The 15,546-nt window shown below is 45.0% G+C and overlaps 1 protein-coding gene across 4 annotated transcripts in view; it reads right to left on the reverse strand.

The window, feature by feature from the left end:
* Nucleotides 1–15,546, reverse strand: part of myo10l3 (myosin X, like 3) — an 81,222-nt gene that overhangs the window by 17,987 nt on the left and 47,689 nt on the right. For all 4 annotated transcript variants that reach the window (XM_080786392.1, XM_080786390.1, XM_080786391.1 and 1 more), the window contains exons 17-23: nt 11,495–11,577; nt 11,263–11,371; nt 10,182–10,262; nt 6,456–6,580; nt 6,205–6,319; nt 2,170–2,276; nt 130–537 (exon numbers count right to left, since the gene is read on the reverse strand). In XM_080786392.1, the coding sequence (XP_080642518.1) occupies nt 130–537; nt 2,170–2,276; nt 6,205–6,319; nt 6,456–6,580; nt 10,182–10,262; nt 11,263–11,371; nt 11,495–11,577 (1,028 nt within the window). The remainder of the gene's footprint in view (nt 1–129; nt 538–2,169; nt 2,277–6,204; nt 6,320–6,455; nt 6,581–10,181; nt 10,263–11,262; nt 11,372–11,494; nt 11,578–15,546) is intronic.

Below are 15,546 nucleotides of genomic sequence, written 5' to 3' on the forward strand. Positions count from 1 at the left end.
ACACAGAAGCACATGGGGTAAACTGAGTTCCCAAACAAGCAGGTGGTGCCCCCAGAGGCTAAAACAAACCGAATGGGTTCCGAGATTAGTCATCACTACAGAATATGGCAACGAGTTGGTGAAGTTTACCGCTTATTGCTTGTTGTTCTTTGCTCTTCCTCCCTCTCGTTTGTGATTCTCAGCTCCTCTTCTTCCATCTTCCTCCTCAGCTCCTCCTCTTCCATCAGCCTCCGTTTCTCTTCCTCCTCCTCCCGCCACCTCCTCTCCTGCTCTATCCTCCTCGACTCCTCCTCGACTCGCCTGCGCTCCTCCTCCACCTCCTCCTCTTCCCTCCTCCTCCTCCTCCTTTCCTCCTCCTCTCGTTTCCTCTTCTGCTCCTTTAGCTGACGGTAGAGTGAGCGGGCCAGCCGGCCACGGTAGTGTCTCTGCAGGGTGAGGGTGGCCGAACGCAGGTGCAGGAACGAGCGTCTCCAGAAGTGAGCGCGGTAGTTCTTCTGGATGGTGACGACGCTCGACAGCGTCCTCTTATACTGCTTCCTGCGAGGGGATCAAAATCACATCACTGTAGTCACCAGTGTATTCAAACGATCGCATGCCACTTCATGCGGAAGGTGGATTCTATATTGTGCTACGTAAATAGGCTCACATACTGGCATATTCTCCTTTAAAATAAACAGTAGACGGTGTATTGTAAACTGCGAAACGTTTAGAGCTTGATGAGCTGGTGCTGTGCCAGTGTGGCTGCGTGGGCAGCTGTGTTTAACTCTGTGACTAAGCCTCATCATCCACTTGCTGCACGCACGCACGCACACAAACAAGCACACACACACGCACGCACACACGCACGCAGGCACGCACGCATGCCTTGCTCAGGAGTCAGGACCACACACAGCGCTCTGACTTGCTGACCCTTGGCCTTGTCTACTCAGGCAACAGTCCATTTCACAGTCTCACTCCAGCCTCAGGAACAGACCTTGACTAGAGATTTTGTTACATATAAGAAGCTATTGCAAAATCTACTCTTTAGTATGCATGGCCCCAAAGGGATCTGGGACCTTTAACCTTTAGCACTGGCAGCAGTCCCATTATACTCTACCAACTGTGCCCCATAAAGGAGTGTGTGTGACCTTGTGTACAGCACCGTGCAGGTGGAATGGTGGGGGGGGGGGGATTAAACTACCAGTGATGGATGTCCCGTCTCTGTAGGGAAGTAAAAAATTAAAACCTAGGCTGACTTCTAGGGCCTTAAGAGAAGCCAACAGCAATTGGATCAAATGTACTGTGAACTTCATGAATTGGGATGTCTGATAATGAACAAAGAGGATATTGTCTATGAAAGGGCAGTGCAACTAAGGGACATGACCTGGAATGATTCAGTTCAAACAGACAGAAAACGATTTTGGTAAGATTATATAAGGTATGTTGCCCATAAAAAGCCAAATGAAAGCCTTTACAGTAAAGTTTGTAACCTTTGAATAGCATTTGTCTTTATCGATACCATGCATTATTGAATCAGTGGCCAGTTCTTGCTTTAATTATGGTACCATAGAAGTTCAGGGCAGGTACTTTAGAATGACAGGAGCTGGTTACCCATTCTAGAGTTTAACAGAGAATCTATAATGCAGCATTCACACACACGCACGCGCACGCACACACACACACACACACACACACACACACACACACACAGACACACACACACACACACACACACACACACACACACACACACACACACACACACACAAACACAAACCCATACTTTTTGGAACGTGTGACCTGTTTTCCCTGTTCTATCTCTATTCTTCTCCCCTTTCCTGAAAACAAAACATTTTGGGAGCTTGTACTAAAACACATGTCACCCCATGGTTTTACACCTTTTAAAACTATGGGTACACAGAAGCACACAAGCAGCATGTGCACACCGCTGTGCACAGAAACATGTGGCTACATACACTCACACACACACACACACACACACACACACACACACACACACACACACACACACACACACACACACACACACACACACAGAAATCACAAGTTCCTGGTATACACAGACCATGCCATACACCGTTGTCACAAAACAAACACTGTCAACTGTCGCTGTCACTCAGCCCCCTCTCCTCACCTAACCCCTCAGCCCCCCCCCCCCCCTCCACTCACCTTGCCACATAGCTGAGGATGTGGGCGCGGATCACCATGCCAGCCCTGCGCCGCACCTCTTCCCTCTCTTTCTCCAGCCTTTGCTCCAGGGTTTCCTTCAAGAACACCTGCGGGCCACACAGCGCCACGGCCAAGAGAGAGGGAGGGCCAGAGACAGAGACAGAGAGAGAGAGAGAGAGAGAGAGAGAGGAGGGAAGGGAGGAAACGGGATAGGGTTAGCAATTCCTCCACTTGATAAGGGTCCGTAGGAGGGGCCCGCTGTGATCTGCTCTATAGGGCCCCTGTTGTCTGTTGCTGTTGGCAGCCCTTGGCTCACTGCAGTGCACACCAGTGCGTCTCGGGGCAGCTCTAGCTACTCTCCTTGACTGCAGAGCAGAGGAGAGAGGAACCTGGCACCAGGACCGCAGTGCTGCTTCTGCCGCTGATGCAGAGATTCATTGTGTTCGCTCCTGAGTTTGTCTCGACTGCTGCTGCTGCTGCTGCACTTCTAGCTCAACTGACATGCACAGGCACAGAGACACATACAGGCAGGCGGGGAGCGAGGGATGAGGGGGAGGGATGGTGGCTGGCGTCCAGATAGCAGGCCACACCTCTCCCTGCTCTCATGAAGGAAGGAGGCAGAGAGAAGAGTTTGGTTAACCCTTCCCTGACTAAAACACGGCTCGTTTGTCAAAAGGTTCAAACACAAAACCTGAAACCACAACCATGTCCTCTAGTGGTCCACCGAGACAAATGAGTATAGATGATACTCAACAATGGGTTACAAGAGTGTATCTGCATTGTACGGATTTGACCTGTCAAATGTCCACACCGGGGGAGACCCCACCCAGCACCCAGAGACTTTTGTATGGATGTAGGATTGTGTGTGTGTGTGTGTGTGTGTGTGTGTGTGTGTGTGTGTGTGTGTGTGTGTGTGTGTGTGTGTGTGTGTGTGTGTGTGTGTGTGTGTGCGCGTGCGTGCATGTCTGTTAGCTCCCAGATGTTGGGCTAATCAAAGGCCACCACAGCTGCAAGCCTGCCTGCTCACTGTGTGCCTCTCTGCAAGGAGGAAGCTTCCTCTTCGTCCACATCCTTCCCCCCCGTCTGTAAAACAAATGGCTCTCAAGCATACACACACACACACACACACACACACACTCTTACTGTAGCTCGCCCGTCGAACGTCACTCGAGACCCCAATTCTGGGACCGCGCTTCCTCCTCACACAATCAGCACGGATATAATTACATACAGATTGTTTCTACAAAGGAAACGCTGCCCCCTCCGTCTCCGAACCCCCTTCTCCACCACAGCCCGTGCTTCATTTCCCCACTTTGACCTACAAATCTGCTGCAGCCATCAGAAACACTACAGAAACATGTGTGAGCTCTATGATACACACAGTCACTGCATCTATCTACCTACCTACCTACCTACTTATAGTATGTATCTGTCCAGTCACTGCAGAACCTAGCATCTACCTACCTACCTACTTATAGTATGTATCTGTCCAGTCACTGCAGAACCTAGCATCTACCTACCTACCTACATATAGTATGTATCTGTCCAGTCACTGCAGAACCTAGCATCTACCTACCTACCTACTTATAGTATGTATCTGTCCAGTCACTGCAGAACCTAGCATCTACCTACCTACCTACTTATAGTATGTATCTGTCCAGTCACTGCAGAACCTAGCATCTACCTACCTACCTACATATAGTATGTATCTGTCCATTCACTGCAGAACCTAGCATCTACCTACCTACCTACTTATAGTATGTATCTGTCCAGTCACTGCAGAACCTAGCATCTACCTACCTACCTACTTATAGTATGTATCTGTCCATTCACTGCAGAACCTAGCATCTACCTACCTACCTACTTATAGTATGTATCTGTCCAGTCAGCAGACCAGAAGAGTTAACTAAAACAAACGCTTCATGCACATAACAGCTACAGCGAGCTGTGCCGAGAACAAATTGACGCTTTCCAACCTCAATCCAAACTGAGGGACATTGAGACTATTACCTAGTAAACTAACTATACAGCCAAGAAACCAGCCAGGCATGATGACTCCTGAGATTTTAGACGGGTGTGTGTGTGTGTGTGTGTGTGTGTGTGTGTGTGTGTTTGAGTGATTGTGTATGTTATGTGTGCCTGTGTGAGCGTAGCAGAATTGTGAGGCCACGTGCATACTCATTTTCATGCGCGAGTGAGCGTTTGTGTGTATATGTGTGTAAGACACGTACAAGTTCGAGGGAATAAGACAGACACTGTGCCAACAAAGTGCGGATCACTAGTATAGAAGTATTTGTTTTTGACATATATTTTAGAGCGTGTTTCAGCACGCCCAGCGATATACGAAGCAAGTAGGGTTAACAGGACAGAAATATCCAAACATTCTCATTAGCAATGTCTTGAGTAGTTTACCAGACAAAAAGGGACCACAACATAGCACAGGAAATAACAATGGGACAAAATGTGGATTCTTCTGATTTCTACAAACCCTATAAAAGAAACTGCGGATGGTGGGGGTCGTCTTTATTTATAGTCTCCCTTTCCGACTTCAGAAAGACCATCGCCGCTCTTCAGAGTTCGGCAATATAAAGCAAACTGTCTGCACCTCTCCAGAGTTTCAGATCAAACGAGTCATTAAAAGTTAATCATTCAATGAGTGAAGTAAAGGGGGGGAGCTTTCCACTGGTGAGTTGATGATTGTTTGCGAGAGAGTCTTTCTCAAAGGGGTGGGGAGATGACAGATGGAGACAGACAGAAAGAGACACAGCAGTAGAAGGAGAGGTGAGAAACATAAGAGACTAGTCTGATATATACTTGGGAATGTGTCGTTTTTTGAGCTTGTATGTAGATCATCTATTTTTGGTGTGAGACACTGCCACACAACTAAATACACACAGGGAGAGAGAACACAAAGAGTAGTATACATTTTACAACAGAAGAACACAATGCTAAGCTAAGAACACAATGCTAAGCTACTAACTCAGTCTTGTAATATTCTTTAACTTCTGCTCTGTCCCATCGCCTCCCTCATCACTGCTGTCTTTCTCCACAGCATTCATGTCATTATTCTGACAGCTTGCAGCACCGTGTCAAAGTGCTAACCCAGTTCCAGCTACGGCAAGGCTAACTGCCTGTGACCCGCAGAGGAATACAGTTACAGTAACAGTTGTTGGGGTCAGAGCTTGGTGGTAACCACATAACTCTGCAGTTGTAAACAGAAGAATAGAAGATTGACCACAACCGGCCAGAGAAATCCTTCAGACTTGAGTCATAGTGGAGACCATCCAAAGCACAGTGCCCGTAACAGCTTGGCAACAAGGGCTTGATCTGAAGAGAAGCGTGTAGTCCAAGAGCGCAAATGTTCTTCTGTCATCATTGGCCCATACTGATGTTCTATCATTCCTCTAACTCTATAATAATGTACAGTATTTAATCTGACAGGCCAATAGTATAAACAAATACTATACAGAATAGATGATATCCCAAGATAACCAGCATTAGAGATTGTGATTTCAAACTGGTTACAACGAGTGCAGGTAGATGGCTCACTTTCATAATGGCTCCCTTAGAAACCAGCTGTTATAAAACATAAGCTGACACATCACCTGATCCCTTAGCCTGCCCAGCTGAGCTCTTGTGTGCTTTAAGCCTGCAACTCTATCCTACCCTCCCTGTGTGTGTGTGTGTGTGTGTGTGTGTGTGTGTGTGTGTGTGTGTGTGTGTGTGTGTGTGTGTGTGAGTGTGTGTGTGTGTGTGTGTGTGTGTGTGTGTGTGTGTGTGTGTGCGTGCACCTTTGTCTTCTCCCATTTTCCAACACCTCCCCCTCAGTGTGCGTGTGTGTGTGTGTGTGTGTGTGTGTGTGTGTGTGTGCGCGTGTGCGTGTGAATGTATGTTTATGTTCTACTTATGCCTTCCTCAGTACTCCTATCCTGTGTGTGTGTGTGTGTGTGTGTGTGTGTGTGTGTGTGTGTGTGTGTGTGTGTGTGTGTGTGTGTGCGTGCGTGCGTGCATGTGTACAATTGAGCAAGCAGCCACCTTTGTCTTTCCCAGTTGCCATTCTCTCTTGGTCTTGTCATGCAGTGTGAGAAGCTCTGAACAGCTCCTTGTCATGTCGTCTGAGGGGATTTTGTTCTTCAGGATCATCTTGTACCTGTAGGAACACACATATATACATGTGTGTTAGTAAGTCATATTGCAAGACGAGGGAGCCAAGACAACGACACCAATTAATGCGTAACGCAGCCCTTCTACATCATGACTTTGTATGCATATTGTATGCTACTGACCTGCTGTAGAAGTCCTGAAACTGTCTGCGGACAGGGAAGCCAGCCCTGCGGATCTTCACTGTCTCCAGCATCCCAGAATACCTCAACTGGTTCAGAACGACATCAGGGTCGAAGCGGTTGGCGTTCTAGAGATGAGCCAAAACAAACCATTGTAAACTCTATAGATACTGACAAGTCAGCAGATATGAAGTGCAAAAAAGCGACGGTAGATGTGCAGTTGCATGGGGCACATACCACACGTGCGCAATGCTCTGTTCAGTCCCCGGTTTGATTCTGGGCCGGCCAGACCATTTGACCATTTGCTATTCTCTCTGTGCATTTTGTGTTCTCCAAATGAGCAACATGGCTGCTTATGTATGGCTAACTCATACTTTGTCCTACGACCATGTAGTTAGTATGAAGTATAAATTGAACACTACGTCCACAACTGTTCCCCTAGGAAATTGGACAGGCAAAAGCTTCAAACAAATATAACCCTACACCAGGCGGTTTACACACGTATTCAAATTAGACTACTGCCGAGTCAAGTTAAACTTGATCTAACAGTGAAATGCCACTGTGAGGACTATCACATTACAGTAACAATTGGGGTTTTGTACAATGTACACAGCAGCTGCTCCAAAGAAGCATGACAATGTTGAGCAAGACCTTGCCATCCATCGAGACCTCTCACTCTGAAAAAAAAAAGTAGCTAAAATAGCAGATCTACAAGCTCACAACCTGCTACGTCACTTCACAACATATTGTGAGCTTGTAGATCTCCTATTTCCGCTGCTTATCATGTGACAAAGTATACAGGGCTTAAGTTACCAGGGTCCACCTCAGAGCCGTACTCTGGTTCTGCATCAGTTAAGTCTGTTGCTGTTCCACAGGAATGGAGGGACCACATGAAACTCAGATAGTGGAGAAGAGCTGATTCTATGCATTTGGGTCTTTAACTGGATTATGCAGGGCATGCTCTTTGGTGGTGAAGGGGTCATTGTCACCAGGAGTGCATGTATCCGCGGTGAGCAACAGCAGCATGCCTCCATTAATTGTGGGCTAATGCCACTGTGCAAAACACACAACATGCTTATATACAAAGGAGCTTGTGTTCACGCACGCGTGCGCACGCACGCACACACACACACACACACACACACACACACACACACAATGTCCTTTTTCCATTGCTCCTGCTCTCAACTCTGCTCTTTAGCAGAGTACTGAGACAGCTGAGGAACTGCACGTTGACTTGTTTGACTGCAATCGAGCGTACCCATCCTAGCTAACTCTTTTCCAGGGAGAGTGGGAGCACAGAATCCATGTGCATTTTATTGCATGTGTCTCTGCGTACATGCGTGTCAGACAAATATTGCGCGCGTGCACGCTTGCCATTCTGTGGGATGAACGCAGGAGGCATGCCCTGTTCCAATGTTCCATGTCGACGGACCAAGGCCAAGTGCTCTGGATAAGCCAAAGGGAGTCAGCGATGCCGTGGGAGGGTGGGGAGTTGTGAGGAGAGTGTACACACAGGAACATCACAATTGTTCATTTATCATCTTCATGACTCCGAGTGTCCAAATGTAATCAAATGTGCACTGTCTCTCAGAGTTAAATGAACATTCAATATTTTGCACAAACATTTTGCTGTGTATGTGATTGTGAGCGTGAGCAAGTGTGTGTGTGTGTGTGTGTGTGCGCGCGTGCGTGCGTGCGTGTGTGTGTGTGTGTGTGTGTGTGTGTGCGCGCGCTGTGGGGGGGGGGGGGGGGGGAGTAAAGGAGTAGGGCAGAGGGGAAGAGGAAGACACTGCAGTTGCCATGCTAATGAGTGAGAGTGGAGGTGTGGAAAGACGACGGGCAGGGAGGGTTCAGGCAGGGAGCCAAGCGCAGTCTGTCGCCATAAAGGACAATCAGCACACTGTTACTGTATCACACAGACCTGTTCTGTAGCCTTCACCGCTGTTACTTTATCACATAGACCTGCTCTATAGCCGCCCCCTCTGTTACTGTATCACATATTAATGTTCTGTAGCCTTCACCTCTCACTGCAGCACACATACCTGTTCTATAGCTTTCAACCCTGTCAATATATCACACACAGACCTGTTCTATATGTAGTCTTCAACTTTGTTACTGCTATTTTGTGTGTTGTAGACGTTATCAATCCCACTGAGGAAATCCATGTGATGAGCCCTCATCAAGTCTATTTGCTCAGACAATATAATGTAAAATTGTCCATTCATTGTCAATGGGAATTTAATGTTTGTGTAGGACGAAAATAGCCGATTTGCTCAGACACATATGACGTAAATTCACCATTCAATGTCAATGGTAATTTAATGTTTGTGTAAGACAAAATTCTACATAATTAGCTTAATATAGGAGGGGCTAGCACCCCTAAAAAATAAAGAAATCACACCCATGTGACGTGAGGGGCGCTCTAATCATCGTACAGTACATAATCATCAAGAATGGTGGTCCCTTATTGGCCAAGGGTAGTCACCGTCACCGACATACCCAGCCGATTTGCTCAGACACATATGACATCAATTCTCCATTCATTGTTAATGGCATTTAATGTTTGTGTTCAGACAGAATCTACACTATATCTGTTTACAGGAGGGGCTGGCGCCCCTCAAAAAGATGTTTATATATAGATATATATTTAAAACAATCATGAAATGAATAACAATGCTAGTTTTGGAGGGTTTGCTATAATGTGGTGAAATGGTAAATAAAGTGCAGAGTGCTACTAGTGTAGACCTCTCTCCTGGCTGTGGCTAGACTGCAGACACTATGTGGTCTTATCTTGGCATTCCACTGGTGCAGCCAGGTCAGCCAAGCAGCAGCCAAGCTGCTGCAGCTGGAGTGGGCCAGCCGTGACCTCTGACCCCTCAGTGAATGGCCTAAAGTGGCAGGAATGTGCTGCTGGCACACCGTCTTGTTACGACAGCGGGCATAAAGAGTCTTTTCACCAGCGGTGGTAAAAGTACTCACATTCTTTGAAATGCTGCAATGTATAAATACTCTTGTTACAAGTGAAAGTTCGGAATTTCAACATGTACTCGAGTAAAGGTACAAAAGTATTGGTATCAAAACGTAGGCCTACTTAAAAAGTACCAAAATTAAAAGTACTCATTGTGCAGGATGTCCCATTTCCCAAGTTCAAAATGTGTAGATCTGCTATTTTCAAATGGCTGAATATATATAGATCTGAAGTGGTTAGTGTGTTTTGTAATAAGAATCAAAATCTACAAAGTAACTAGTAACTAAAGTTTTCATACAAGTGTAGTGGAGTAAAAGTAAAACATTTTCCTCTGAGATGTAGTGGAGTAGAAGTAAAAGTACTGAATATTAGAAATACTCCAGTAATTAAAAAATACCACAAAATTGTACTTAAGTACAGGACTTGAGTAAATGTACTTACTGGTAGTACACTAATGCTTTTCACTAAACGAGGAAGGCTGGGTCACCCTATTAGCATGAATCATTTCAGTCAGGTACCATGTTTGGTGCATGTTTTTGCAAATGTTGTGCACATGTACTGTGACTAATACAACTCTGTTGTAAAATGCTGCATTGCTGTTCATCACAGGTACATAAGAGCAGGGCCATAGCTGCTAGAGTCTGAAGCTATGACTAGCTGTAAAGTTGGTTTGACTTGTAGTGCTTCTGTGGAGTTGACCTTGACAAACCTTGGCATGGGTTTAGACATATTTGCGCAATGAAATATGCAGGACCCACCTTGTCCATATTGGGTTTGATGCAGCGTACAAAGAAGGGGTTGGAGGCACTTAGCGTGGCCATCAAGGAATGGAGAGAGTCCTGCAACAACACAACATCAACAGCACAACGATCAGATTTGGTCAGCAGTTTCAAAGTGATTGATGTTATTTAATTTATATCAAAAGGGAACATTCCAAGTAGTACACTTATTTAACTGCAGAGATAAGTATCTTGCATTTCTACCCAAAGGTCATGAGACGATATAAAGTAGTCTATTAAAAGAAGTCTAGTTTAGTCTGTTAAAGTCTAAAGAGGTCACAGTTGTTATGTGCACAGCATTTTGTCTTCTAGTTCCCGTGTGTTTACAGAGCTTACTGGATCCATAATTATCCCAGACCTTAACACACAGAAAGTATCGTACATATGCATGCATGCACGCACACTCGCACGCGTGCACACACACACACACACACACACACACACACACACACACACACACACACACACACACACACACACACACACACACACACACACACACACACACACACACACACACACACACACACACACACACACACACACACAGACTCCTAGGACCCCTGACAGCCTCTGTCAACCTCCCTCTCCTCCTTGCCCTCAGACAGGCTGTCTCCATTGAGCCCTGGCCTGGCAGAGCTGAGCATGATTGGCCCCTGGTTGGCCCCTCTCTGCCCAGCCATCAAGCCTAATCCCCTGGCTTTAGGAACTGTAGGCTGGGGCAGCCTGCCAAACCTCCCCTACCCCTTCCCTCCACACCACACCACAGTTAGGACATGCTAAGCCCCCCCCCATTCAATCCCCCATCCATGCTTACAACCACATATTTCATGTATCCCACCACTCTTCCCAGATCAAATACAAAGACGACATTCTCTCTCCCTCTGTCTTTCTCTGACTTCTTATTCTTTTTCTCTGACATGCATTTTAATGATGAATGGTCTTTAAGTGTTGAGGCCTCAGTGATGGCTACATGTAATGACACCCTAAAAGACAATTCATGCAATTCATCGCAGAACCACAAATGGGAGCGAGACACTGACTGAGACAAGGGTCTCACCCTGAACTGGGAGCTGACGGTTGGCTTGCGTCGCGCCGTGCCCATCTTCATCGTCTCGTCTCCGCTCCGGCTCCCCACGCGCTCAAAGAGGTCGTAGATGAAATCAAGCCTGTATGCAGGTCACACAATACGGTCACTCGGTCAGAAACAAACGTAAAACAAAATAAGTAAAGAGAATAAACAAATATTATCCCCTGAGGGTGGACAGCAGATAAAAAGGCGCCATTCTTACCTGCTGTCTTTGAGAATAAAAAGGATGTCGTCTCTGAAGGTATCTCTGTTCTTTTCCAAGATCCCCCGAGCGTCATAGAGCACCTAACACAGGGAGAGAACCGCAAATTAGATTAGGGATGGGTCCGAAAAATCTATATTGTCATCCAAACTCTGCCCGTAGTAACTACATTTTAGAGGATACCTATACGGGTGTATTTAGTTGTTCTCGGTTTTGCATTTACAGGAAGTACCGGTAATTTAAAATCAAATTTTACCTACGAAGGTCACTTATCAAATAATAATAATAATAAACAAATCCGAACTATTTTACCAAAACAAATCCCCCCAGAACTTAAAATAAAATAAATAGAAATTAAATGGTTGAATATTCGAATAATCGTTATTAATAGAAATATAGTAATCAAATGTCATTTTGGTCACTTTTACACATTCCTACATTAGATGGAGTGTAAGAGTGATGTGTTTTTGTTCAAAAGTTAAAGCTCTATACTCGGACAGTAACCAGTGCTGTAGTGTTTGTTCAGTAAAGGGCTCTCCCAAACAGAACATACATTTTTCTGGCCAGGATACCATTTTTACCCAATAACAAAATTTCCAGTGTTCCAGTTAAATTTTGTATGTTTCATCATTTCTAATTTCAATTGTGTATCCATTCCTGTGTCCTGAATAAATGTTTTGTTTACTAATCTTTCGTACTTTCTGCATGACTATTCTTTTGGAAAGATTTGCATGTAAGCCACTAAGCCTGGTGGTATCATTTTCCCAATAGCTTACTCAGGCCCGGCGCCAGGATGAAATGACTGAGTTTTTTTTAAATGCTTCTGGTGCACTTTGAGATAAAAATGAAGAGGCTAGATCTATAAAGAACTACACACATCATATTGGATTATTATCATCTTTACTGTGCTATTATTGCCATTTGCTAACATCAGCAGTAGGCTACAAAACAAAACATTGGATAGGGCAGGGGTGGGAAACTTTGATAATGGAGAAGACTAGTACTAGTCATTAAGCTATTAACACATTAGACTGAAGTAATTAAAGCGGGTCATGTTCGCATGTTTGGAATTGTCGTACTTCCTGTTCTTTCCAGATGGGAGATGGCCATGACACATGTTAGATGTTCCTTGCATGCCTGTACAATACTTTTTGTTTGTTTGTAGCAGCATGTTTTGAGTTGTTATAACCAGTGCTGCTAGTGAATATCACTGCCAAATATCACTAGAATTTATTATTATTGACATTACAAAAATAAAAATAAAAATATATTTTTTGAGGGGTCAAGGAGGTCGGGTTGAGGGGTCAACCCGGGGGTTTGACCCCTTGTGGCACCGGGCCTGAGCTTACTGCTCAATAAAGACGTTACCAGTAGCCATTAGCCAAATAACTTGGTTCAGTTTGGCTTGGTTTATATCCTGATATCTGTGATCAGGATATGATGGTGAATATAAATTTAGAAAATCTTGCTTTGACTATGATATGAATCAATGTTATTATGTAGAGCTATTGAGGGTATATACCACTTTTTGTTTTTGTAGAGTGGTATACCATAATACCAAAGACCACTTTTGGGACTCGCCCCTTATGGAGCTAATATTAGCCAGAACACACCTGCAGTTGGTGAAACAGTATTTATACAGGCACATACTACGTTCAGTATAGAGATGAGAGTATTGATTCATGAATACATACATTGTGTGCGTAGTTGCGTACATACAGTGTACTGTGATCTTTAGGTACATGCATAATGCGTGTTTGAGGTTTGGTGTGAACAAAGCCAATGGCATGCCTCTGTAAGGGCATGCAAGGGCTGTTAATGCTGTCACCTGTTGAGTAGCGCTCAGTCTTGGTCTTAGCACACAGCATTCCTCTCTTTGCCCTGATCCACGATAATGCCATCCCGTGTGAATGTGCGTGTGATGGAAATGAGGTACCCATGTGTTTTTGTACAAATTCAAGCACACGTGTGTGTGTGTGTGAATGTGCTGTATGTATAAATGTGCGTCTGTGCCTGTGCATGTAGGCACTTGCCTGTATGTGTGTGTGTGTGTGTGTGTGTGTGTGTGTGTGTGTGTGTGTGTGTGTGTGTAATCCAGAGTAATGCCCCTCTAGCCTGAGGCTCAGCGAGAGGGGATCCACCATAGATGACAAGGGTATTTATATTTCACGGACACACTAATTACAGTCCATTCCTCAAACTCTTGAGACAGACAGATACAAAATGTGTGTCTATCATTATTAGGCTTCAGTTTTCCTTGTATGACATGATGATCCTGAAGATAAATGGGTTTTAAGCTCAAGAAGCCATACTGTATTATGAATGGTGGAAAATACAAGCTTACAAGCTACAAGCTTGAAAATGTTTGTTTAGCCATTTTTGTTGGTGGTTTAAGATGGAGTGCCGTGTTTTTATTTGTGATCCTAAAACATAATCATCGGGTATGATAAGAGCGCCCCTCACTTCACACGGGTGTGATTTTGATATATTTATAAGGAGGAAGATTTTTTTCCAAAAAAGTGTACAGTATCATCATCATCGATTCATATCATATCTAAATTCAAGAAAAGCTGTCGCAAAAATAAAATAAAAACACATCCTTGGCACAAAGCAAGACTGCTGCTCGCTTAGGGGCCCATCTCACAACGCCACGGCGCACGGACAGCCAACAGGCATCTGGCGCCAGACAGCCTCAATGTACACTACTTACAAGCACCAGCCATTTGCTTGCACTACCATATAAATTCACATTTTCGCCAAAATCAACTCCTAGCTCTGCCATCATCCCACCGAACCATGGGGGCAGTCAGACAGATATTTTGTGAAGCCACTGAGGAAATCGGGATTTCCTGAAAGTTCATATAATGGCCTGTTGTGGCGCTGTCATTGGACCCAGAAAAACCCATAGCCCCATAGAAGTCCATGTATTTGGGCCCAACTTCACCTAGACTGTATTACCTTAATAAACATGGTCATGAATACTTTCTGCTTCCAGTCACTAGTTTAAAGTCTCATTTCTAATTTCATAATATTCTTTTTGGAAAATTATGGTCCCATTTATTAAAAAAATGACCATAAAGTCGCGTATGTTCTGAGGGGCGTGGCTACCGTTACAGTCTATGATCGGGATTCCCCTCCCACTCGAGTCAAAATAAAAACCAACAGAGAAGAAGAGGGGAAGTCCCGCCTCGTTGTCTGGGCCAGCCAATGGCCAGCTGGGCCAAAACGGATCTAGAAAGATGGCGACTTACAATACAAGGACTGACAGGCCTAATTTTACGTTCATGTTAGACCCGGAGGACGCTTTGTCCATATTTTTACAGTCTATGCGCCGAACACATGTCACACATGTCCCCTTGCCTTCCCCACCGCACTGGCACCTCCAGTCAACACGGTCGCCTATACCACTTCTTTCTTTCTACCAACACCGCCATCTACAAAGCCATGCCAAAGTTATTTGCAAAGTTTAAACTTCTCGAACGTCACTCGATATAACTTAACTACACGCGGGTGACACACTCCTCTCCTCCACCACCTCCTTTGCCGTGCCAGACAAATACAACAGGGTTTTTCGAGTCCAACAGTCGAGCCACATGCATAAACTCAAGTAGCCAGTCTATCTATCTATGTATCTTGTGCCCAACTTCCCAAGATCATCCGTTAACAATTCCCTCCCAATCAATGTGATCTATTATATCGCATTACCCACACTGTACATAATTTCCTGTTCATATATAAGAAGGGGTAAGGCCCTAGTGTGTTAAAATGTTATTTTTATGTGGACATGCCCACCAGTTCATTATGTATGCCAGGTTTGCCTGGTGGGTATAGTGATGGGTGGTGATCCACCTGAACTGAAGCCACACCCACAGCTGTTGTTGTATGATAAGGGGGAGGGGTTAGGGGAGGGGATGATATTGTGATGTCACTATATCAATGTTTATTTTTCATTGGCACGTTTGACTGTCAAGGTTTCAGCCCGAAATACAAAGGGAAGACATCATTGCACATAACAACCACACTAAGGGGTCTAATGAAGTACTGTCACCTCA

Source organism: Protomyctophum bolini (genome assembly GCF_963924005.1).
Source record: "Protomyctophum bolini genome assembly, chromosome: 16".
Taxonomy (NCBI): Eukaryota; Metazoa; Chordata; class Actinopteri; order Myctophiformes; family Myctophidae; genus Protomyctophum; species Protomyctophum bolini.